This window comes from Colius striatus, chromosome 15, assembly GCF_028858725.1.
Source record: "Colius striatus isolate bColStr4 chromosome 15, bColStr4.1.hap1, whole genome shotgun sequence".
NCBI lineage: Eukaryota > Metazoa > Chordata > Aves > Coliiformes > Coliidae > Colius > Colius striatus.
The window spans coordinates 7,208,993-7,234,587 of record NC_084773.1 but is presented as its reverse complement, the minus strand read 5'-3'; the positions used below and the strand labels follow the sequence as shown (position 1 = coordinate 7,234,587).

The following is a 25,595-nucleotide window of genomic DNA, read 5'->3' as shown; positions in this document are numbered from 1 at the left end:
TGCCCGGGGCAAGCTGTGGGCACCCCGGGCTGTCAAAGACAGCGGGTTTAGCCGTGGTTTTATTGCCTGGTGCCTGCCTCCCCTCCGCTGTCTCGTTCCTTCCCCGTCTCAGGCCTGGTGAGCTGGAGGAGATGCTCGGGGCGGGTGGCTCAGGGACCGCGGGGCTGTTTGCTACACGCCAGGGTCCACAAGACAGCTCGTCCGCAGGAAGTTTATCTGGAGGGTGCTGATGTGGCTTTTTCACGCACTGGTTCTGATCAGCTAGGTAACGCCGAGAGGTGCGGGAGGGGAGCGTGAAGGCGCCGAGCCGCGTGCCCTGGGGTGCGCTAGCTGGGCCCTCCCGGCCCGCCCGTGCCAGCGACGTGGGCTGTTCGGAGGAATGACGTGTGCGGTGACGGGAGGGAGAGGGGAAGGGAGGGAGGGAAGGAGGGCAAGCAGGGGATGAGCAGGAGCTGGAGCCTGGCCGCGACCCGGGGCTGGCGTGGGCGGGAGCCGGGGAGAGGGATGCACAAGGGATGCGTCTCCCTGGGATCGGTCCCTCTGCCTGCGCTGCGTGCCAGCACAAGGTGCTGTGAGCTCCTGCCTGCCTTCTCAAAGCCGAGTTTGAAGCCATTTGAACTCGGCCACAGGGAAGGAAGGCCAGACACATGGTTTCCCCTGCCTCCCTTTTTTTCTTTCTGTGTGTGCTTTTAGACGTGAGACATTCCTGAGTGGGTGTTTGGGGGCTGGGATGTCTCCTGCCAGATGAAACTAATGGGAAATGGGGGAATTGGTTTGGGGCTTTTTCCCCCTGTGTCTTGACCCTTTGAGATGTTGAAAAGCCAGCTCTAGCTCAGCCCTGTATAGCGCTTCCCACGTGTCTCCAGACAGTCATTTTGGGTCTGTAAGTGGCTTGCAAAGAGGGCATCGTGATTCCAGGAGCACAGCTTGGCGCTGTTGTGATTGCCGTAGTGGGATGATGTGGTTTTGTGTCTATTTCCCCCCAGCCCGGATCAGATGTGTAATTATCAGACTCAGCAAAGTGTAAACTCCAAAGCAAAAAGCATGTGTGAAATGGTCACAACTCTGCCCTCGGCCAAGGGTCAGCCTTTGGAGCTGGGAGGTGCAGAGGAGTGCTCTGCTGCCATCCCATCACCCGCTGGCCCACCGTCCCATCACCCAGTCACCATCCCACCATGCCATCCCCTGCTGCCCCACCATCCTATGGCCCACGGTGCGCCAGGCAGGTGGCAGGGGAAGGTGAGGGGAGCTGCAAGGAGGCAGGCACGGAGTGCATGATCTTGTGACATCCCTGCCCTCCCACTCTGCTCCACTACCTCTCATTTTTTGTCCAGGCACTGTAGACATCTCTGAAAGCTGTAATCTGCAAAGCCCTGGGGGGCTCCACACTGTGCTGCCTGCTATTATCCCAGAGACAAAGAGGGACAGGCAGGCAGATTACCTTGGCCTTTATTTTTTCAGCTGGGAGCAAAGAAAAGCCTTAAGTGAGTTTGCTGTCAGGGAGGGATTGAAGGGGTGGACTGCTCACACAGTCCTGTTGGTCCCTGCTTTGCTGCAAAGTCCTAAGGCCAGGACAAGTTTTGGCCCAGGGCTGGGGTACTCACAGCACCCTCTACCCTCTTAAGGCACATAGTACCTGGGGTGGCTCTGAACAATACTCTGATACTCATACCCATCTTTTACCCACCACCTCCATGCCCAGCAGTTGAACCTCCCTCAACCTGCTGGCCACACTCTTCTTGATGCTTCCCAGGATGCCATTGGCCTTCTTGGCCATGAGGGCACATTGCTGGCTCATGGGTAGCTTATTAGCAACCAGGACTCCCAGAGCTGGTGCATGGGGTTGTTCCTTCCCAGCTGCAGGACTCTGCCCTTGTCCTTGTTGAACCTCATGAGGTTCCTCTCTGCCCAACTCTCCAGCCGGTCGAGATCCCGCTGAATGGCAGCGCAGCCTCTGGGGAATCAGCCAGTGCTCCCAGTTTGGTGCCAGCAGGGAACTTGCTGAGGGTACACTCTGTCCCCTCATCCAGGTCGTTGATGAAGATATTGGACAAGACTGGCCCCAGAACCTATCCCTGTGGAACTCCACTGGCCACAGGCCTCCAACTCGACCCTGTGCCATTGATCAGCACCCTCTGGGCTCTGTCATTCAGCAGCTCTCCATCCACCTCACTGTCCACTCATCCAAGCCACACTGCCTGAGCTTTCTGATGAGGATGTTGTGGGAGACAGCGTCAAAAGCCTTGCTGAAGTCAGGACAGATGACATGGGCTGCCCTCCCCTCACCTAGCCAGCAGGTTATACTCTCATGGAAGTCCATCAGGTTGGTCAAGCAGCATGCAAAAGCTGCACAGCAGGCTGGCACTGTGCCGAGACAGACAGGTCCCCTCCATATGGTGCCCCTGGCCGGCTCCCAGCACCGGGGCAGATGCTCTCCTCAGGGCTGCACAACCCCCTCTTTGGCACCCGCAGGGTTCCCCTCTGTGGGCAGGGCCCCGTGCCAGTGCCCGCCTGGCCGGGCACGGCCGCATGCTCCGCAGGCTGCTCTCCTTGGTGCCCTCCGCCTTGGGCCTTTCCCAGCAGTCCCCCAGCACGGTTGGGTGGGTTTTGCCGGTGCTGAGGTGCCGATGGTTTCGTGCCCAGCTGCGTCGTTTCCTCGCTGGCCGGGGCCGTGTGCTGGCCGTGACCCCGCCGGCCCCGGCTCCGCTGCCGCAGCCTGGGGAGCTGATGGCAGAAACACACCCCACGTGGAGTTTAATTATTGGCTCTCTTCCTTAACAGAGAACATTGGCTGACCTTAATGCAATTAATTAGGGCTTAATCAACTTCTGGTGGCTCAGCAGAGCACACAGCAATTCCTGCCTTTCCAGGAGGGTTTATAAGAAGTTAAAGTGGCTGAGGAGGGTTGGTGTTTGTGGGCTCAGAAGGGTTAGGTGGAGAGGCAGAGCTCAGCAGAGCGTTACACTGGTGCTCATATGCCCTTCTAGGCTGGGCTTGTTGCTGGGGCTGCTGGTAAAGGCAGGAGGTAAGCTGGGCTCAAGGGCTGTGCCCGAGGTGATGTGTCTGCACAGAAGTGCCTGTGTTGCTTGTTTTTGGCATCGTGCTGAGCTCAGAAGTGACTTTCTACTGGGCTTGCTGCTGTATTGGGTCAGGACTTTTGTGCTCTCTGACAGAGGTGGGGCTGTGGCATTCAGCAGGTGCTGGTGGGTGGCTGCCAGGCTGCTGGGGGTGATGTATGGGGAGCCCCTTTAGCCCTCCTCAGCAGCAGTTAGCCCTCCTCAGCAGCAGTTAGCCCTGGACACAAGCAAGGAGCTGTATTGATTTCCTTGCTGGGTGCCCTATAGGCTTTTGGAGCCCTTAAATAGGGACTGAGGTGTGAATGTTCAGTGTAAGGATTTATGCACTTGCCCTGTCTCCAGCTGCTGGCTGTTAGGTTTCCAAGCCACCAGGCACCCTTCAGTGTAGCTGGTGACAGCGTGCCCTGTCCCTGGGCTGCTAGTGTCACCTGAGGATGAAGTGACTTGGCCGTGGTCTTGCAGAAAGCCCCTGGCAGGGTGGGTGTCCCTGTGTGAGTGGTGGCATCTCCTGATGTCAGCAGTGGAGACGGGGAGTGGGACTGTTGTGTCCTCCACTGCCTGCTCTTGCCTCTTGGGTGCTTGGCATCCCCCCTGTGCTGCCATGCCTCTCCCACCATGGTGTGTTTGTCCCCATGTCCCTGTCTGTTCCCCCCTCAGGGGCTGTGCCACCAGGCCCCTCTGTGTGGGCAGCCCGGGGCTGGGACTGGGAGGTGGTGGCAGGAGCTGTGCCAGCCGCTGTTGCCAGCTTGTTTGCTTCAGTGCCAGCTCATTAATATCGAAGAGCTAATTAGGATTCTGCAGCCCTTCCCACCCAGCCCTCTCCTTCGAAGGCTGGAGGATACTTCTTGTCTGTGGGATTTTGCTGCAGCCCCGTGTTTAAAGGATTTAGCCCTGGTCTGGCCCAGCCTGGCAGCTTGTGTCGCTTTCTCTGCTCCTGGCTAATCCACATGGCTAAAGCCCCTCAAAGCCTGGCAATTGGGAAGTGATATTTGCCAATAATCCCTCTGCTTCCCTGGGCAGGCTTCTCATAATATGGCTTATTAAAAAACCCCAACCCAGGCAGCAGTAACTGCAGCCCTGGGAGAGCCTGAGCATGGATCGCTCTGGTCAGAACCCCTGGCAGAGGGGCTGGTGGGATGGCATGGCACAGCTGACCCTATGCAGCATCTCTAGGCAGAATCCAGCCCCTCTTGAAAGCAGAGAAGGGGTGAGCCACAATCCTCTTGCTCCCTTGGGAGTGAGTGAGGATTCCCATGGGCTGCAGACTAAATCTTGTTTCTCCCTGTGAAGGATGTGGAGAGAGCGGGAGGCAGTGGGACAAACCTGCTATTGCTCACCCCAGTGCTGCCATTCCCCAGCCCTCAGCTGGGTCTGCACAGGGGCAGCTCCTGCTCTGGCACCTCATGTGGACAGCACAGAGCCAGCACCACTCACCTGCCACCTCTCTAGGACAAAGCTCACGACTTTTGGCTTTGTTTTGTAGGGCATTTGGAGAAAATCCACCCAGAACTGGAGCTGCTGTGTCCTCTGGGACAGGGCAGTGATGCTGCCTGCAAGGACGGGTTTGTCCTATGGGAAATTCCATCTGCAAGAGATCTGTACTTACTTGCAATTTGAGGTGTGTTTTTTGTGCAAAAATAGTGATTTTCCTGCAAGGAGTGTCTGCAGCTGGAAGTGTTTCATTGCACAGGTTGCACTGGGGGCTTTCCTTCTCATTTTAAGTCAACGTTTCCCCTTAAAATGTCACTCAGGGAAGGCTGCTTTTTCTTTTCTTTTTAAAGTCTGTGATGACATTAAGTGGAGAAGAAAATTGCTGCTTCATTTCAAAATGTCAACTTCAAGTGGGGTGAGTTTGGGGTGTGTTGTTTTTTTCCTCATTTCAGTGTCTCCCAGAGGACGATTTGAAGTGGGTTTGTTAGATCTGAGTACCCATTGCCCCTCCTCCCCCACCACTCCCCAAAGAGATCCCTTTTTTAAACCCAGCAGCAGGGAAACTTTAGTCAGGAGAGGTTGTGCTCCAGTGGGATGCTACCCTGGGAAGGGACAAACCTGTTGAAGCCAAGCCTGAGCCCTCTGTGACAAATCCTTTGTCCCCACACTCTGGGGACCTGAAGGAGAGACTCCACTGCCACCAACCTCCATCCCTGGGGGAGGGATTCATGATATGTCCAGCTTTTGAAGCTCTCCTCCTTCTGCTTTCCCTCAGCCTCGTGCTCCTGGTTTATTTTGGTGCATCTCACCCTGAGAATCACTTGTGCTAGATTAGGCTGGAGACTGGAGTTATCTCCCTTTTATTTATTAGGGCAATTATACTTAATGATTCACATGCTTGTGGAGAGTAATTACTCCCAGCTACGGCACTGGTGCTGTTCTTACCCAGCCTGGGCACAGTGATTCACAAACCTATCTTTTTGTACAGTTCATCAAATAGTGATTCCCTAGTTGCTGATTTGGTTCAGAGGTGGCTAAGAGGCGATGGAGGGCTTGGTGGCACCATCACTGTGCCTGAGACTCTTGCCACTCGTGGCCTTTGCTGGGGACTTTGCCACTCATGCTGTGGGAGTTGTGCTTTTTGAAGAGCTTCAGTGCCTGATCTGGCAATTGCCATGGCACAGCTTGGCCAGAGTGAGGATGACCCCTCCATCTGACAAAAATGTGGCAGAGGCATGGCTTGACCCTCTCCTTTTCACAGCTCTTGGAGCACGTGGGTGAGAGATCACAAAGCAGCTACGTTGAGAGGAAAATCCTCTGGGTTTTGCACCAAAACTAAAGCCCCTTTGCTCCAAATTGTTCATTGTGAGGCAGTTGCAGGGGATGTTACCCCCTTCCCCAGAGCCTGGCAGCCCCAGGGAGGGGACACGTTGGGACTGTTGCTTGTCTCCTGTGCAGGGTCTGGCTGAGTGGGAGAATCCCATGAGGGAGGATGATGTGCACAGTCCAACCTGCTGAGCTGCTCCAGCCCCTGGAGAAATGTTGACCCTGGGGATGGAGGAAGGCTTCTAGAAGTGTTTTGAAGGGTTGATGCTTGGAAAAACAGCCTGGAGCTTGAAGCTGCCCTCTGGTTAAAGGGAGGCTGAGGAGATGGCTCTGGGGTGACTCAGCCCCTCTGGCAATGCCCAAGGCCGTTTCAGGTGTTCAGGCAGAGGCTGGTGATCAGCTCTGGTTTCTTCAGCCAGTAAAAAGAGTTTTTTTCAGTGAGGGCAGGGAGCAGAGCATGGCTGTACACTGCTGCTTTGCTCTCTTTTATAGCTGAAAGTTCTTCACTTCTCAGTGTCTGTGCTGCACTGGATGAGCCTGCTCCTATCTCCCCCTGCCGCAGGTGCTGCTCTGAGCCTTCCCCTCACAGGTGCCAGAATCACTGCCAGAATGTGAGCAGAAAGGCAGGAGGAGAGGAGTGGCCCAAACCCCTCCTTTCTGCTGGCCACTACTTGGCTTTATCCCCAGCACTGTTGGGGTGGGCTCTCATGGGAGCCTCCCCAGGTTGCCCCCCTGCCAAGTACATGGGAGTGTTGATGGAAACAGGAGCTCCCTGGTCTCATCTCACCCACATCCAACTTCTCAGCAGGAGCTGGCGTCTGGCCTGGGTTGAGAGCTGCTCCTGAGGGGCTACCAGGGCATTTGGGCTCTGACAGCTCCCTTCTGCCCCTCACTCCACCCACCCTCCTCTCCTTGGTCAGATGAGGGAGGATGCTCCCATCATGATGGGGAGGGTCTGGCTCCTTTTTCTCCCCCCCACCAGGTGTTTCCCATGTTGCTGGAAAGTTGCAGGACCTGTTGCCTTGGTGGGGCTGACAAAGCCCTGGGGAGGACAGTGGTGCAAGCAGAGGGTCTCTAGGCTGCAGGAGACCCTGGAGGGTGGTACTCCAGGATGGGAATGGCCAGGGGGGAGGGAGGTCTTGTCTCAGCTCCAAGGGGAGCTACAGTGTGGGTGGGAAGCCCCCATTAGCTGGAAGAACTGGGGCAAGTGCCTCATGGGGCTCTGTCTCCAGCAGCTCTGGGGCCTTCCATGCTTTCTCCCAGCTGAAACGTTGCCTCTCTTCTCTGTTTGATGCAGGGCTCCTCTGTCTCCCACAGACCTTCCCCCCAGGGCCCAGCCCCTGCAGAGGGACTGGCACATCGCCCTGCCAGCACGGAGCAGCTCCAGCCTGCTGTTTTGTATGGCTTTTTATTCCTATGTGATTATACATCCACTTCATATAGGGATTGAAGCCGTGCAATACACCGGGGTCCTACAGCGGAGAACAGTCCCTGTGCCACGAGAGCAGCCTCAGAGGAGCCACCAAAGCTGCTCTGGGAGTGCTGGAGGAGGGCTACTGGCCTCAGCCTGGGCTCTGCACCCCATCCCAGGCTCCCTAGCCTTCTTGGGGGGCAGACAGGGGTGCCAAGCTGCTTTGGGGAGAGGGCCAGCATGAGCCCACCCTTGAATTATGCCCCATTGCACGAGCAGAGCTGATTCTACACCATATCTATGGAGAACTGTGTCAGCTGCACTGGTGGACTCACCTCTGGAGAGACCCTGCTACACTGGGAGAAAGGCAACAGCCTCTGGCAGCAGCTGGGTGCAGGCACTGGAAGAAGGTGCTGCTGGCAGGACAGGAGAGGAAGAGGAAGGCAAGAAAGGAGCTAGGGAATGGCCATGGCAGCAAGGGCTGCCCCAAGCAAAGCACTCTTCAAAGTTTCTCCAGAGGCCTCAGCTGCTGTTTCAAGGTTTGTGCTACAGCTGCCACATTAGCAAATATGGTGAGAGGTACCCAGCTTGGGGGGAGATGAAAGGCAGCCCCCTCCCCTTCCCTCTGCGAGGGAAGGGCCCCATTAACACCTAGTGAAATATTAGCCATTAATCAGGTGCAGTGTGAAATAAAACCATCCACATTTATCATTATTGGATCCTTAATGAAGTGATAATGGGAATGCTGGGGAGCTGTGATATTAATGTCTCCTAAGAGGCGAGAGCAGAGCCAAGGGCAGCAGCCAAGATTTTTAATTTACTGCCAAAAGCCCGTGCTGTTAATAACATGGTTACTTCTCCTGGCCATTAGCAGTGTTTGGCTATGAACAGCCCACTTACGAGAGCAAATGGACCCTGAAGGCCCACCCAGGGCTTTGCTCACTCACTCCCTGCCCAGGAGCTAGGTGTGCTCTTCCCAACCACTGTCCCAGAGTCGCCTGCCCATGGACGGGGATGTGGCAGGGAGCTGATGGCCATTTCCCCTCCTTCCTGGAGCCTAGCTGAGGTTGGAAGAGGTTTTCCAATAAAAAAGGGAGGGGATTGGGAGCATCAAACCCAAGCAGCTCTTGTCCTCATTCTTCCTGTGACTTGTCTCTGTAGGCAGAAGCACCCTGGAGCGGGATGGAGTACAGCCAGTACAGCCCCTATGCTGGGGTCACACTCACATCCCATCCAGGACAGCCTGGGCAAGCTGCAGCGCTCTGCTCAGCTGTGGGGACTCATCAGGCTCCCGGTGGGAAAATCACTGCTCCCAGCAGGCCCTGACAGCCCAGAGGGAAATGGTTACTTGGCAGGTGAGTGCTGCTGCTGCTGCATCTTTAGATGTAACTGTTATTTTCCCAAAGTTTTCTGTCTCAGGTGTGGGGCCTGGCTGTCAGCAGGGGACTGCAGGGCAGGGGGAACTGGCTTGGGGCTGGAGCCAAGTTCTGTGCTGAGCATTGTCCTGAGGAGTAACATGATGCCTTCTTTGTAAGGGGTGTGCACACTGCAAAGCTCCTTTGCACCATAGGGAAGATGCACAAAGTCCACCCAAGCAATCCCTCAGAAATAGTTTCCATCTATCCGGATGGAAAGAGGAATCCACTGTAAGAGGAAGTGTTGCTGTAACACAATCAGGTCAGGGTTGGAAGGGTCCTGCAGAGCTCATCCAGCCCAGCCCCCTGCTAAAGCAGGTTCCCCTTGATCAGGGAGCACAGGAACATGTCCAGATGGGGTTGGAAGCCTCCCAAAAAGGAGCCTCCACACCCTCCCTGGGCAGCCTGAGCCAGGACTCCCTCACCTGCACAGCAGAGATGTTTCTCCTCATGTTCCAGGGGCACTTCCTCTGTTCCAGCTTGTGCCCATTACCCCTTGTCCTGGTCACTACATTAAAAAGACTGGCCCAATCCTCCCGACACCCACCTTTTAGGTGTTCATAAGCATTGATAAGGTCACCTCAGCCTTTTCCAGACTAAACAGCCCCAGAGCTCACTGACTTTCCTCATGTAAGAGTGATGTTTAGTTTACTATCAACCAAAACTCCCAGGTCTCTCTCCAGCAGGTCACCCCCAGCCTGTACTGGTGCAGGGGGTTGTTCCTTCCCAGCTGCAGGACTCAGCACTTGTCCTTGTTGAACCTCATGAGGTTCCTCTCTGCCAACTCTCAAGCCAGTGGTGAATGCATGAGCAAACTTGCTGAGGGTCACTCTGCCCCCTCATCCAGGTTGTTGATGAAGATGTTGAATAAGACTGGCCCCAGAACCGACCCCTGTGGAACTCCACTGGCTTTGATCACCACCTTCTAGGTTCTGTCATTCAGCCAGTTCTTGATCCACCTCACTGTCCACTCATCCAGCCCACACTGCCTGAGCTTTCCTGTGAGGATGCTATGGATGTTACTGGTCAGCCTCCCCTTGGCCTGTTATCTCATTAGAAAAGAAGGGACAAGAACAAAAACTGTATATGGAGGACAAGCAAATGTAGGTGTGAAGTGCACTTCTAACAGCTCCATCCTTTCAACAAACCTTTTAATAGCCTGCCCTCCTCCTCAGCACAGTACTCACCGTTAGTGATGATTTCACTCGCTTCATTCATTAGTGAAAAGCTGCTGTTTGGAAAGCAAGGACACTGCTCATGGTACCTGTGGCAGGCAGTTCCCAGGAGAAGCCAGTGTGTGTGAGCCCAAGGACTTCTGAACTTGACTGTGACACTCCATAAGCAGCAGCTCCAAGGACCAGCTGTGTGCCCAGCATTGTGGCTGGGCTATGGTAGGCCTGTGATGCCAGGAACCCTTCTGCCAGGGACCCTGACCCCAAACCAGAGCCACTGGATTTCACTGCAGCAGAACTGGACAGGAAGCATTAGCAGCATTTTGGAGCCAGTTCAGCCAGTCACCCCGGGCACAGCCTCTCGTTTTTGGCTGTACCACTGTGTGTGGCAGTGCCCCTGGGGTGCTGGCACACTGGGCATGGAGGAGGCCACCGGCCAGCAACTTGCTGGCATCCCCCAGAGAAAAAAGTGTGGCAGAAAGCAGCTCCTCCTGCACACCCATGACCTGACGTTCCGGGGGCATGGGGAGCTTTGTAAGGCTTGGCAGGCTTTCCCCAGCAGATCTCAAAGCTCTCTCCCAGCGTGAGCAAGTTTGGGCATGTTACAGAAGACCTTCAGCCTCAGAGGACAAATGAGATGTGTGGATGAGTTTAAACCACTGGGGTACAAACGTGGGCCTTGCAATTCCCAGGCTTGTGCCTCAGCACTCTGCCTGGGCTGTGGCCCAGCCAGTCCAGCTGCCAGCCTGGCACCAACAGCAGGCCCCGTGACAGTCCTGCTGATATCCCACTCAGCTTGTTAGATATTGGCTTGGAAAGCAGAGCAGGAGGTGTCAGATCCTCCTCAACAACCCGCCCTCCGTGCCAGGACGGAGCGGGGTGCAGGACGACCGGTCGGTGAGACACCGCGACTCGGTGTTGGCAGCATGATGCTGTATTTATGTCACGAGGTGACAACAGCTCCACAGGGTAGGTCTGTCTGGAAAGAGTCTGAGTCAAGTGTGTCCTATTAAATCAGGGCTGGATTTTCAAAGGAGCTCAGCTCCTGCTTGGGCTCTGTAGCAGATATTCCAAAGGAGTTGGATGTGTTGGGTCACACTGGCTGCTGAGCTGAAGTCCTTTGAATATCCAGCCAAAACAGTCATGGTGCCTGTTGCTACAGGCAGAGCCGTTCTGAAATGCAGCTCCACTGTGGGCTCCTTGTCCTGGGAAACCCAGCTGATCTCTGCTCTCCCACGGAGTGCACTGCAGTGGGTGATGAAACCACAATAACCACAGCGGCCTTGGACCGAGGAGCGGCTCCCTGTCGGAGCACAGCTCTGCCTTCCAATCAGGTCAGCAGCATAGGGCAGGAGCGCTAAGCCTGAGAGCTTCCTTGCCTTTTGCTCTGTGGAATTAGCAGAGTTAATCAGAGTGACTTCTGCCTCAGTGCAGAAGAAAGGTCAGGGGCTCGGGCTGGATGTTTTCAAGGCAGTTGGAAAACACCCCTGTGAAACTCATAGCGTGCATGCTGCTGGCACAGACACTCTCCTGATGGGGAAGATGTCCCTGCCAAGGGAAAGAGGCTGGAGGAGGAGGACTCTGCTCAGCTGGTTGGCACTGCACCTCTATCATCCCTTCTTTATGCTGCACAGTGAAGGTATACCACCCTCTGTGCCACTGTGCATTGCTTTTGTGCTGTGTATTCAGCACCAAATGCTTTTGTCAGCCAGTGTGCTCCTGAGCTGTGCTGCTGGGTGTGTATCCCACTGGGCTTGGGGTCCCTGTGTTGCCTCAGGGCCCCTGATGTGGGAGGAGCTGCAGGGCACTGCACTGGTGCATGGAGCAGGTGCTGGTTGTCCCCTTCCCAACACATCCCCTCCAGCTGGGCCAGCCTTGCTGGTGCTTTTGCATCCTTCAGCCATGGTAATGCACCTCTGTGAGCCTGCAGAAGCCCACTGCTGAGCTGTGCTTGAGCAGGACACACTGGAGGTGCCACAGCTGCAGTGAGAGCTCTCCCTGGCAGCCCTACCATGGCTTCCAGTTCCCCACATCTCGTAGCAGTAGCTGAAGCAGTCCCAAGAGCACTGGCTCTCACAGAAGCGTTAAATCTGGCCTCTGTGTATGTAACGTGACCTCTTGCTTACCTCTGATCCCAATTACAAGTGCTTGCTTTTGCTGTGGACATCCACTCCAATTAGTGGATTCTTTCTGTCAGATATATTAGCACCCTCAGCAGCGAGCCCTAGTTTAAGCAGTTTACATTTGTCTGCAGTGTCCGTGCCTTCATTTACGCCTGCTCCTCGTTAAACACATCTACATAGATGCAGAGGGAGCTCTCACCGTCTCTCTGTGGCTCTAATTAAAATGGCCTGGATGTCCATGACGTTGGTGCCTGTCAAGCCTGTCACCAGGAGGTGATTTCCACCGTGGAACTCTCTGAAGAAGGTATAGGAGTCGTTGTTGCTGAGGAAGGCCTCCACGTCCAGCCCCTCGTGCAGGGCCTCCTCCACCAGCTCTGGGCCGCAGAAGGCCCCCGCCGCCTCCGTCGGCCCGTCCTGCCCGTCCGTGCCCCCGCTGAGGAAGACGATCTCGCACCTCCCCGGGGGGCTGTTGGCCTCCAGGGCCTGTGCCCTGTGCAGCCCCAGCCCCACGCGCAGGACCAGCTCCTGGTTCCTCCCTCCCTTGCCCGTTCCTCGAAGCTGAACCGTGGTCTCTCCCCCAGCCAGGACACACACAGGTCTTTCGGGCTCTAACCCTTGCAGGGCCTGCAGAAACTCGCTGAGGTTCAAACCCGGGATGCCCAGCTCTGCCTCCAGCCTCAGGAGCTCCCCGCTCAGCTGGTGGCTCAGGGGCCCTCCCGCGGGGTCGGGGCCGGTGAGGTGCAGGCGCAGCAGCCGGATGAGCTGGCAGTAGAGCGTGGCCACATGAGCCACCTCCCCGCACACCGCTGCGCTCAGCACCAGGGCTGTGTAGCCCAGGCCCTCGGCGCAGCACCGGGCCTCCTCCAGCGCCAGCCTGTTGGAGCCGATGAGGAAGTTGCAAACGTGGGAGTATTCCTGGGGAGCAGTGGGCTTAGTGGGACAGCTGGACAGGACTGTCTCCACTGAGCAGGGCAGGGCGTGCAGCAGGTTGTACTTGGTGAGGATCTGAAGGCAGTCCTGGACGGTGTGGGAGCTGGCAGCGGTGGGGCCGCTCGCGATGATGTCCAGGGGGTCCCCGATCACATCAGAAAGGATGAGGCTCACCACCTACAAAGAGAAACACCCACGGATTACTGCGTGAGCAGAGGCAGGGAGCAGGTGTAAGGGGCACCCTGTGCCACCCCTGTGTCAAAGCAGATGGAAACGAGGCAGATCTCGGCCTGGCTCTGTTTTGCAGGCCCGTGAGCATCACATCACCTTGCCCTTCTTGGGCTCACAGATCTACAACGTCCTTTGACACTGGACCATCACACTGGAAGGTGTAGCCCATGATGCTGCGCTTGTCAGACTGATAACCCAGTGTGGCACACGCTGAGAGCACGCAAGGGTCAGACCCAGCCTTGAAAGCTCTGCTGTGGTGGAGCACCAGCACATTGGAAGTTCCTGCTGGGTGAGGGCTGGGGTCTGCTGAGGGTGGTGTGATAGGACAGCTGACATTTGCCAAGTGTGAATTCCTCCTCTTCCACCTCTGTCTTCCTGCTGTGGGAACCTCAGTGAAATCTGAGTCACAGAGTCCCGAAACAGCGTGCAAAGTAAGGAGAAACACCCCGCAAGCATGCTCAGGTTGTTGGTTAAACCCCTGTTTTGAGGGCAGAGGGGTGATCTGTGGCAAGCAGGGGATTCCCCGGGGTACCTGTGCGGGGTACGCGCAGCGGGCCAGCCCTCCGCCCTTCAGCAAGGACAGGCTCTTCCGGACAGTGTTCAGCTCCTGGATGGCAGCTCCTCGGGAAGCCAGCAGCTTTGTGAGTTTCTCCTTCTCCTCAAGGAGGATGGGAGGGATGGGAGCAGGCAGGAGGGCTGATCCACCCCCTAGGATGCAGAAGAGAGGGCAAGGACATCAGCATAGCAGGGAAAGGAGAAGAAAAGCAAAGCTGTTCAACACTTGAGCCTTTCTTTTTCCCTCTCCAGTGTGTGGAGGGTAATGCAGAGCTGATTGAGGAACTATGTCAGCATCTCTGGAGAATTCAGTTGTCTTCACCAATGGGTGCAAAACAGTGCTGCCCTGCCCTGTCTGCAGTCACCTGTGCTTCACCTGGGCCGTGTAAGCTCCACCAGACCAAGGTACTGCATGCCTGCAGTCTTGTGGGGATGACAGAGAAGGGTCAGCAACTACTGTACCCACTACATCAGGCTACTAGAGTGTCATCACACTGATTTTCAAGGGCTACCTGGATGGGTGAGCAGGGAGCACAGCCTCCATGACTCACACAGCAGTCAGCACTAAACAGATGGAGACACTGCCTGCTTCACTGGCTCCATTTATTCAGGACAGTATGTAAAAACACCAGCTGTGGCTGCAGCAAGATTGGAAAGTGCTGAACTGCACTGGTCTAGGCCTGGGAGGAAAGGAGGGGAGAGTAAAGGACAAGAGGACCCAGAGGCCAGGGTGACAGCCTCAGCAATGGGAACCCTGTCTGGTACAAGTGGGCATTGGGAATGTGGAAAAGAAGGTAAAGAAAAGGGGTTCTAATGGAAAAGTGGAATGGATGGAAAACACAGCATAGAAAGAAGCAAGATCTGAGCAGAGGGAATGTGCACAGAAGTGCAGCCGAAAGCTACCGTCAAAAGGCAAAACCTGCTCGAGGTTTGAGACAAATCAGCATCAATAAAACATGATGAGCAAGAAAAACAAATGCAAATGCCTGTGTTTCAGTCAATAGCCAGGGATCTAGCTGCGAGGCAGGAGCAGTTGGGGACCGGCTGCTGTGTGGGAGTGCACATGCACAGGGAGCCACAGCCGTGGGGAGATCCTGTACAGGCTCCCCGAAGGGGCTGAGGAGTCTCTTGGAGATCCCCTTAGCCAAAGGGCAGGAGGAAGCCCAGGGGAATCCCCAGGAAGCTCAGCTGGATGCCAGTCAGTTGGATGTTTGCCTAAAGGCACTGCTCTCTCTGCACCAGATCAGGCTCCAGCATCCACAAAGGAACAACCCGTGAGCAGAGGAGACCAGGGCTTTCCACAGAGCTGCTCCAAGCCCCTGCATGCTGCTGCCCCTTTACATCCACTCACTTGACTGAGTTTGGGCTGGGCCCACATCACTACATTGCTCTGATGCACAGTATCGACCTTCCTCACACAGCCCCGGGTCTGGGCACAGCCTCAGGGCACAGCAGCCATGCCTGGGGCTGTTCAAGGCTGTCCCTGCAAGGCATGTAGCTCACCGTGTTGGAACCTCATTTCCAATGGCCAGGAAGAGCAAAGCTCTGGGAAAGGTCAGTCCCAATTTTCAGCTTACAGACTCACAGCCCTGCACAAATTTGGAGCAGGCAAGTCCACCAAGTGCTTGCTTCTCCCAGTCTGTGTCCCCAGATTTAAGGAGGAGGCAAGAAGAAAGCGTCTCTTGTGCCCAGAGCTGTCACCTCACAGTGCTGGCACAACGGCAAGGCCCAGCCTGTGCAGCCCAGCCTCTCCCAGTGCTGGGAGGAAACGTGGCACTGCAGCAGCAGGCAGCCCCCTGCCCTTCCCTGCTGCAGCCCTGCAGAAAGGCTGGCAGGGGAAGGAAAAGGAGGAATCACAGAGGTGTGAGTGTCAGTGAGGAAAGGGCTGGCACGGCACAGTGCTCCTCTGCTGCATTGCCACATGTGGGCAGGGCCCCCAGCACAGCCCATTCCCCGGAATTGCCACGCTACCTGAGATAAGCACAAGGAGCAGGTCGTCCACAGTCAGACCCTCAGCCAGCTCTCGGATGGCAACTGCTCCCTTCAGGGCTTCTGCATCTGGGAGGTTGTTCTTGGCACCTTCAATGACCTGGATTTTGCTGTGTGGCTTCAGAAGCATCTCCCTGGTGAGTAAGAGAGGCAGTCACACCACTGACATGTGCACACACCCAGGCAGCCGGGCTGCCACTCTGCAGGGAAACGGGCCTGGAGCACCAGAGGTGCCCAGTGAGAGACTGGGACAGAGAGGGGGCCTTTGCTGAGTGTCTTCCCCAGGGCTGGGGAGGCAGATGGGCCACGTCACTGCTGCCACCGGGACGTGAAGGTGGCTGACAACCAGGGTGGTGTGGCGGATGAGGTGGGCACCAAAGCGAGGGCACCTGGAAAGGGCCAAAAGGGTTCACAGTAACATCCCACAGAGGACAAATCTGGCAGCCAACCCCCCTAAACAGTCTAGACCCTCCCCTTACTGCATTCCTGCTCGCTGCAGGCTCTCCTGGATGCCGAGTGGCACGTTGATGATCCCCCGAACCAGGTGGTCTCCCAGGATCTCTTCTGCCGCCGCAGCCATTCCCAGCACAGCTTTGCCAAACCCCACCAGGTACAGGTTCGTCTTGAGTGGAAAGGCCTGTCCCTTCACGAGCAGCTGAGGGCACCCCTCTCCCTGGAGCTGCACAGCCCTCCTCAGCATGGGAGCCGGCCGCACGGTGCCCACGGCGCTGCGGAAGAGGGACAGCGCGTGCTCACGCAGGGACATGCTGCACGGGGTGCCTGCACTGAGGGGGCTGGGGCAACCTGCAAGGGAAAGGGAACGTTTTGGCTAGCAGAAGAGGTAGGCCTGTCACAGAGAGAGCAGGGAGGGCAAACTATGAACCATGGAGCTCTAGCTCCTACTTCCTCTAGATTAAGATGCCGTATCAGCAGCGTTTTTCAAACCTCCCCCCAGGCAGGAAGGAGGGAAGGGCAGTGTCATGTTCAGACTACCTGTCAGTTTGTAGTTCCCCTGCAATCCCATCCCCTCCCACAAGACAGGTGAGCCCTGCCAGGCTCTCTGTCACTGTGGACTTGCCACTGGCAAGCCATAATTTCTATTTGCTCAGCATCTGACGCCTTTCCAAACAGTGGAAGCTGCTGTGTGTCCTGGAGAGAGCAGGGTGTCTGGGTGGAACAGCTTTTCACTCCATTAACTCCCTCCCCGGTGCTAGCCAAACGCTGATCTCATTCTCTGGCTGTGCATTGCCCCATGTGTCCCTGCAGCACCAGGCAGGGGCCTGGGAGAAACAACAGGCTTGCTGGTGGCCACAGAGAGACTAGTAATGAGGTTTCCCCACCAAATAGCAAATTAACACGAGGCTTCATTTGCCTTTATTTTTCAGTCCTCTCATTACCCATTAAAATCCTATTTAGAGCCCAAATAAAGCTTAAGATCCAGGCAAAGTTGCCAGCTGTGTCTGTGGAAGCCCATTTGAGTCTCTCCAATGAGTATTATTAGCATTATATGCAACAGATCTGCATGTGGACAGAAAAATCTCAACTGCTCAAGGGCAGACACTTGTCTTGACAGAGGAACGGCAGCCTCTGCCAGCACACATGCATCTATTCCCTTCCAGCATTTCTCTTTCTTTCTGGTACCTGGCAGAAAGTTCACTGCTGGTTTCCCAGGATCAAAGATCCCTGTGATCTGCATCTCTCCCGTTCACAGCAGCTGTGGTGCAGGCAACAGGGCAAGGTGCCAAGAGCCTGAAGCAGCCCAGGCAATACACTTCATCACAGACCCACTGACATTACCTGAGAGAGTTAATCCCCTCTCTAGTAAAGTGGCTGTGTTTCAGTGCAAGACCAGTGGCTGGCTGCTTCTGGGACAGCTCATGAGTCCAGAGTTCTCTTTGCCCTAACACTCCCATAGCATTGCAAGGAGTTAATCATTAAGCCAGACAAGCTTTCCAACAGCTCTTCTGGGTCTAAGTCTGCCTAATTTTGCCACAAGGACCCAAAGGTTCTGTGAAAACCTCTCTACAAACACCTTCTCAGGCAATGAAACTTGGGCACACTCTGAAATCTATTGGACAAGGGACTTGCAGGTAAAACTATATGGAGAATCTTAGATTAGACAGAGAAAAACAAATCCAAGACTCATTTGAATTGGAAAAGACCCTTAAGATCATTGAGTGTAACAGAAAATGATTCAATGCTTAAAAGATTTTAAAGGTAAAACCCAAAGCAGATAAACTACCTATCTATACTCCCTTTAGAGACTGGTCAGAGGACTGGCTTTTCAATCAGGAGGAGGGGGAAGAATAAAAGACAGGGTGTCCTGACCATTTTGTTACTAGACTCTTAAATTTCCTGGCAGCTGCTGGTGCCAGCAGTTCTAACCACTGAGCCACAGCCCTCTCACAAGGAGGGCCGGGGCAACCATGCTACCACCAGTGAAGTCAGCCGTAGACCTCTTCAGGAGCTGAGATTAGCATCTCTGTTCCCAGCAGGTCTCTGGTTCACCTGGCAGCACAGTGCAATCAGAGGAAGGTGTTATAAAACAGGTGCATCACGCCCCAGGTCACCTCATCTGAGCTGCGATACACAGTTTGCAGTACTTGGAGAAAAAGGCTTATACAGAACCAGGGGAGGTTAAGAAAGCAAAGTCCCAAAGCTTTTAACAGCCTCTGTCTCTGCCTTGGTATTTCTGTGCATGGCTGACCCTGAAGACCAGGGGATTTGAGCACAACCAGACCTGCAACTGTGGCTCCTGTGACACGTGCCCTCCTAGCAGCTCCGTTCAGCTCCAGCTCCAGCCACGACACAGCAGGCGCGAGGTGTTTAAAGCAATCCTCTGCTCCTGGAGCTGGGAAAAAAGAAATGCCAGCTTAATTCATCTGATATTTGTGTACATGCTGCTAATGCCTGCTCTGGAAAGCATTTCAGCACAATAGCAGGCTTGTAATCTGTTTTCTGCACTCTGAACTCAGATTATATTTTAACCATGGGGGCCTGATCCGGTTGAATTCAGTGCACGTCTTTGCACTGCTTCTGAGGGGCTTAGGGCACACCACCTGACAGTCAGCTCACTGCACAGGTGTCAATGCAGAGTAAACCCAATGTAAAAACCCCTTGCAGTCAGAGGTTATCCAAATTTACACCAAACCAAGAGAGGGCTGAATTTGGCACAGCCCCATTAGCTTTGGAGGTCTCAGCATGTAACTCTGCTCCTTGTCAGCTCTGATTAGACACACAGGCTCACTGGAGGCTCCCTTTGGAATGGGGGTGCTGCTAATGATGCCACAGATCCATTTTAATGTAATTTATTTACACAGTCTCAGGCACTGGGTACTAAATGTCATCACAGAGCAGCTATAAATCAGTGCTGTGAAATTCACTGCAGATATTAGCAAGAAATAAAACTCCTACTCATTTTACTAGGGTTTTAAAAACAAGATCAAGAGAACTGGACATGACCTCACACCAAGGCACAGGCAACTGTCGAAGGGAAAATAATCCAAATGGCAGGTCTCAGACTGCCCCTGGGGATGGTGGGTCTAGAAATGATGTAATTGCCAGTTAGCTGCTGCGTATCGCACGTGGGGAGATGACATCCTCACAGCCCGGCATTTTCCTCTTCCCGCTGCTGGCTGGGATGCAGTCTGGGCTGGGAGAAGGGGCTGATGATCTGACATTGCTTCATGTACTGATTGTTGTTCCCTAGTTTCTCAGGGAAACCACATAGGGATGAGTGAGCCCTGTTCTAGATGGATATAAGGTGACACGCCATAGGCACTAGTGGGGCTCAGGCTTTACATCTTCCCTTTGTCACTGCTGGGAGTTGGGGTCTAGACAGTCCTGAAAGTTTTCTCTAGAAGTTCACACTAAGCTTAGGAGGAAAATGATGCTCGGAATTGCCTGTTCCAATGAGAGCAGGAGAACTGCAAGGGGTTTAGACTAATCCCCTTTAAATGAAAACTTCCTCAGCTTTCAGTGACTAATAATCTCCCTCATCTACATACGTGATTGCCTGCATTACCATTACAAACTTTCTTCACCTGGCTCCTCTTAAGCCTGCAGAAAATTCCACTGTTAGCTCTCACAACAAAAAGCAGCAAAAGCCCAGCTTCTCATTTTCACCTGCTCTGAGAAAGAGGGAGGGAGAGGAGCTGGATTGTGATAAAATACAGGCAAAGCACTCGTTTGCATTACCTTTCATTAACTTTTTAATTAAAGCAATTCTGCAGGCAAGGAGCCAAAGTCAGAGGGAGACAGAAACAATCCAGCACTGGAGGCACAATGTGGCAAGCTGCCAGGTAAATTGGATGGTGGCATGAGACCAAGAGCATGAACACAGTGAGGCACAGGCTGAGCCATAAACCTGGAGTCACACCGAGGAGGAAAACAGCAAACAAATGAGCTGGCCATGCCCATGCAGGGAGAAAAATGAGGCAGCACCTTGCTCAGTAGCAGGTATTTGAAAGGCAGGAAAATATTCCCTTCTAGGGGCCAGGCTGCCATCTCTGGGCAGAGGTGAGCTACTCCAGGTGCTGTGGTTGGAGCTTTGTTGGAGAATTTGCATTACAGGTTTGTGGTTTTCTTGAAGTTGGGGTAATTAGGCTTGTGGCAGGCCAACCTAATCATGCATCCTGAGCCTTTCAGGTGCTGCAATAGCAGGGATACTGTATATTAAGACTCTGGGATGGGTAATTTAACTGAGATCTTCAGGGGTCTAAATTTTTTATGTCATCGGGACTTCTCTGGATTTCCCCCAGCATGGCAGTGAGCAGTGGCTGGTCTACCAAGTATAGAGTCAACTCCAGAATCCCTGAGGAGCTGGAAATAACCTGAGATGGCACTGGATCAAACCCCATTTGAGGATAATTTGGTGCTCAAGCTCTGAGAAACAGATTACGTCTTTGTTGCAGCGGTAAACCACCAGACACGGCAAGTTTTAGCAGTGTTGTTTGCTACCTGTTTTTCTTGCTACATGACTTTCTTCTGGCCTCTTGGTAGGTAAATTACCACTAGAATCAGCGAGGCTTTACTGCCTCCATTCTTCATGCATCACCGTGGGACTTTACCTATGAAGCACAACAGAGCGAGGATTTTACTGCCTTTAACTCCCATGTTCCCACTTACTGACACATCTTTTCTATCATTTGATATATCAACTTTAATTTGCCTGGTGAGCCCTGCTCAAACTCAAACTTGCTGCTCCAGATGCTCCCAGAAGCATTACAAGAATATTTTCCAGGAGATGCATTGAACCTAGGAGGAAAACAAAGCGGTGAAGGTTTGTTCCAAGTGACTATTCTGGGAGGATTAGATGGGGGATTTCTTTCAGGGCTAATCTCTTTAAATGAAAATTTCAGAATGTGATTAATTTTTTAATCTGCACATGGATTTGCATAAAATTACTGTGCTGCTGCCTTGTAAAAGAGAAAATGTCTGTAGCCAGGATGGAGCAGCCCATCACTGGGCAGCAATGGAGGGCCCAGGATGTGGAGTGAGAGGTCCTTCTGGCCCTGCTCACAGTGGTGCTCCAACACCCATTACCAGGGAAGAGGATGATGATGATGGACAGAAGCAGCACGATGAGACCAGAGAGCTGCACAGAGGGTTTGCCAGGCAAGCAATCGAGAAAGTGAGATAGAATCTGAATACCTTTGTTTCAAGAACATGCTGAGCTCTGGGAAACCCAGGAGTCCTAATTTCTGATACTTGGCTTTTCTATCTGTTTCATGGAAAAGAAATGATGTTGCTCTCCTGACTGATTTACTCACCAGGAAAACATCAACCTCTTTGCCTCTGAGGGGGAATGTAGCCTAAGGCCAAACACAGGGAAGACAAGTGTTCCGATCAGCTTTTTATATATATAGATCAGGACCATCAGTGAAAAAATTAACTGGATTTGACATATGCATCTTACTAGTTTTTCTAGGTCACACTCCCTTCACTCCCTATACACCTTTTGGAGATGATTTTCCCAGGCACTGGGGATTGCAGGGTAAGAAAAATTTTTCACTAAAACAAATCCTTCTGTAGCTCAACACAGAACAGTACTACCCTGAAGCCAAGTCCATGCCAAGTCTGCTTCCTTTCATGCTGTAATTTCTCAAACTCTCTATTCTGAGTCAAGTTGCAATCAAAGTTGAGAGTCATTTAAAATACAGGGGAGGATCACAGTATTCTAGAGAAGACGAGAAGTTGCCAGCCTTGAGGACTGGAATAATAGATAGGGGTTGAAATTCAGTACTGCAAAATACAAGGTCGTGCTCTTTGGGATTAACAGCAAAAAATTATGAGCTCCTCGGCTGGAAATAACAATAGAGGAGGAAAGTTAATTGGTCACAGGGTGACAATTACAGCTGAGAGAAGAGGCTGAGGGGAAAGTAGCAGATGTAATCCACCTTGACTTGAGGTTTTTGACACTATTCTCATGAGCACCCTGGGAAAGCCTAGGCTGGGGAAACACACTCACTGCAAAACATTTACCTTTGGGCTCAGCAGGTAGTGCCTAATTTGGGGGAAGTTCTGATGGAGCCACCTTCCAGAGGAATCATGAGAAACTCAAGGTCAGGGCCAACAGAAACCTCATGATGCTCACCCAGAAGTGTGAAGTTCTGCTGCCAGGGCAGGATCCTCATGCTTTCGGGAGGGCTGGCAAGCAACAGGACAACCAACTAAAGAAGGAACCTAACAGCAGCTACAACTACTTGAAGGGTGGTTATAGAATCAGTGGGGATGAACCTTTGATAGCAGTGGCAGAAAGTTTAAGGAGCAACGGCCACGGTTTGCAGGTCAGGACGTTCACGTTGGACATGAGCAAAAAGTTCTTTATAGAGAGGGTTGCACAGCACTGGATCAGCCCACCCAGGAGAAGCTGTGGTCTCTCTGCAGGTGGTTTTGGGGATTTGGCTAGAGGAAGCTATGCCCAAGATGACCTTGTGCTTGGTGATGGTCCTGCACTCAGCAGGAGCAGGGGACAGGCAGCTCCAGAGGTCCCTTCTCTCCACACCTCTGTGATTCCATGTTGTAACAGCAGGAGAGGGTTCAGTGCTCCGGAGCATCATGTTTAGTTTCAAGAGCCCATAAAGAGTTGCCAAGTTGTTGGCTACAAGTCCTTCACACAAGCCTTCAGCCAGAACTGCCACCCACAGAGAATCATCACTTCTGGCAGAGTCCAGCAGAAATAGACTCACCCAAGCAGGGTTGTTTCCAGAAGCACCTCTCTGAAAAGCACATCCACCCCTCTGAGAAAGCACAGGTCTGTCTGTATTGGGCAAGCTACAGGGGTATCTTGTATGGAAATGCATAGGTAGAATGATTGGCATGTGATGTCACATGTGAGGGTGAGGGAGCCCTGGCACAGGCTGCCCAGGGAGGGTGTGGAGAATCCTTCCTTGAAGGTCTTCAAGACCCACCTGGACATGTTTCTATGCGACCTGGATCTAGTTGGACCTGCTTCTGCATGGGGGTTGGACTAGATGATCTCTAAAGGTCCCTTCCAACCCCTACCATTCTATGATTCTATGATCAATATTACTCAAGCAGCAATTAAACATTTTTTCCATTAACTCATTTTGCAGGGGCATTATCCATAATTCCCACTTAATGTGACATTTTGCTTAGGAGATCCAATTATCCTGCCAGATAAATTCCAGCTTTGTATAAACTGACAAACCAAGTTCCAACCATCAGGAAGAGGGGCAGAACAAAGAATAAAAAGGGAGTGACAAAGTATCAAATCAACAACCCACGGTGTTACACAACTCTAAAACTTAGCGAAGTATTGTAGGTGTTTTGAAGTAAATTGTCTCATGATGGTATTGGTGAGTCACTTCAGGGCCCACATGAGATAATCCAGGCTTTGATAATGCAGTTTTAGCATGCAAGCTTCTGTACTTCCCAAAAATCTCTCATCACACAAAAACAAAGGTACCTGCAACAGGATAGCTGACTCTGAGGCCTTCAGAAGTAGCACAGGTCTCTTTTCCTTGGGTCTCCCTGGACTGGTGTGAAAATCTTGTCTGTGTTTCCAAGTGAGAACTGGTGAATCATCCTGATAAGCCAATCCCAGCACAGTATGAAAGGGAGAACCGAGTTAGAAGGGGGAAACCTGTAACGGTGAGTGAACAATGAGCGAACAGCAAGAGCAAGAAATCTGAGAAAAGACTTCTGCCTCACTAAATCCTACATGCACACAAAGTAAGCAGGGACCTTTGACTGGTGTGCAAGCAGGCCTTTGGCAACAGCTCCCAGCCTTACAGTTGTTTGACCACAGGAGGGCAGTATTGTTCCAAAAGCAAAACTAAACTGTTCGGAGCCTATGAAAGAAAAATGGAATTGATGGTTATGAAGTCATTTTTCTTTTGATTCTGACTTTCTAGGGGGCTGAAAGGGCAAAAGATAGAATCATAGAATCGTTTAGGTTGGAAAAGACTTTTCAGAACACAGAATGGTGAGGGCTGGAAGGGACTCTCACAGAGATCATCCAATCCAACTCCCCTGCTAAAGCAGGTTCACCTAGAGCAGGTCACACAGAAACACATCCAGGCAACTCTTGAAAATCTCCAGAGAAGGATTAGTATTTAAAGAATATGCCATGCTTTCTGAATACAGTCATTATTCTTCTAACATAATGTATATTTGAGTCCACTGATTTGGTGTTCCTCTGAAATTAAAATAGTGGTGTGCTGGCAGTCTTCAGGGTGGTTGTGGGGGAGAGTCTCAAGAATAATGTTTTAGGGTAAGAGGTGTACAAAAACATGAACATGGGGCCTGACAGTAAGATTCAGGATAGAAAAAATAACAACTCTGAGGTGTCTGTGTGGGAGCACTTGTCTCAGAAGCCGAGGTGTCTTTTTCAAAGGTGAAGTGTGTGTTGCTTATCTTTATCTTACATGGTGAAAGGCTGAGGGAGCTGGGGCTGTTCAGCTTGGAGGAGACTGAGGGGTGATCTCATTAATGTTTACAAATACATAAGGGGGGGGTGTCAGGAGGATGGAGCCAGGCTGTTCTTAGTGATAGCCAATGATAGGATAAGGGGCAACAGGTACAAGCTAGAACACAAGAGGTTCCAAAGAAACACAAGGAAATATGTCTTCACTTTTCAGGTGAGGGAGCCCTGGAAGGGGCTGCCCAGATGGGCTGTGGAGTCTCCTCTGGAGACATTCCAACCCAGCTGGATGAGTTCCTGTGTGCCCTACTCTAGGTGGTGCTGCTCTGGCAGGGGGGTTGCACTGGGTGAGCTTTCGAGGTCCCTTCCAACCCTTGAGATTCTGTGGTGTATGACGTGCAGCGCTACAGCTGCGGCACTTGTGTCCTACACCTTGCAGGCCAGTTTGTAGAAGAATAAAAACCACTGGGAAACAAAACCATGTTGTAATTGCTGTGAGGTGAGGGGAGAAGGGAATGTAAAGGCGGTCAACACGTATGTCAGAGCACGGAGGGGCACGGGAAGGGGCTCCCGCTCCTGAGGCGATGGGCGCTGGGCTGCGCGGGTCGGTGCGGGACACGGGGGTCAGAGCGGGACACGCGGGTCAGAGCCGGCCCCGTGAGGGCCGCGACCCGCGGATCCTGACGCTGCGCCGCGCCGCCCTCGAGCGCCGCCAGGGGGCTCCAGCCCTGCCCGCCACCGGAAGCGCCATCCCACCTCAGCAGCGCGAAGCCGCTGCCCGCTCTGCCGGGGGACATCACGCCCTCAAACCGACTTCCCCCCGCCCCGCCCCGCCCCGCGAGACACGGGGCAACGACGGCCCGTCCCCACCTCGGGCGCCGCCGGGGCCGGGGGCGCTGAGCGCCGGGAGCCGCTGCCGGCCGGGGAACAGCAGGGCGGGCCTCGCTGCCACACTCAACATGGCCGCCGGGCGCGGGCCGCCCCCCGCGCGCCCCGCCGCATCCCAGCAGGCCGTGCGCACGCCCCGCCCCCCGGCGCGCTCCCCCAG

At 53.5% G+C, this 25,595-nt stretch overlaps 1 protein-coding gene across 2 annotated transcripts; it reads right to left on the bottom strand.

The window, feature by feature from the left end:
* Nucleotides 1-11,984: 11,984 nt before the first annotated feature.
* On the bottom strand, nucleotides 11,985-25,563 carry GLYCTK (glycerate kinase). Of its 2 annotated transcripts, XM_062008314.1 has the most exons (8): nucleotides 25,418-25,563; nucleotides 23,591-23,767; nucleotides 20,620-20,729; nucleotides 18,401-18,511; nucleotides 16,140-16,464; nucleotides 15,643-15,794; nucleotides 13,649-13,824; nucleotides 11,985-13,062 (listed from the first exon to the last, which is right to left on the bottom strand). In XM_062008314.1, the coding sequence occupies exons 5-8, from the start codon at nucleotides 16,424-16,426 to the stop codon at nucleotides 12,151-12,153; spliced, it is 1,527 nt and encodes a 508-aa protein (XP_061864298.1). In that variant the 5' UTR covers nucleotides 16,427-16,464; nucleotides 18,401-18,511; nucleotides 20,620-20,729; nucleotides 23,591-23,767; nucleotides 25,418-25,563; the 3' UTR covers nucleotides 11,985-12,150. The 2 variants fall into 2 exon arrangements, with proteins under 2 accessions (XP_061864298.1, XP_061864300.1); XM_062008316.1 differs by lacking the exon at nucleotides 20,620-20,729.
* Nucleotides 25,564-25,595: the final 32 nt, after the last annotated feature.

Coding starts and splice junctions, on each gene's coding strand:
- GLYCTK (XM_062008314.1), bottom strand. CDS start 16,426: ATGTCCCTGCGTGAGCACGCGCTGTCCCTCTTCCGCAGCGCCGTGGGC. Junction 15,795..16,139: donor CTGCAGCGAGCAGGAATGCA/GTAAGGGGAGGG, acceptor CTTACTCACCAG/GGAGATGCTTCTGAAGCCAC. Junction 13,063..13,648: donor GCTGCGCGTACCCCGCACAG/GTACCCCGGGGA, acceptor TTCTCTTTGTAG/GTGGTGAGCCTCATCCTTTC.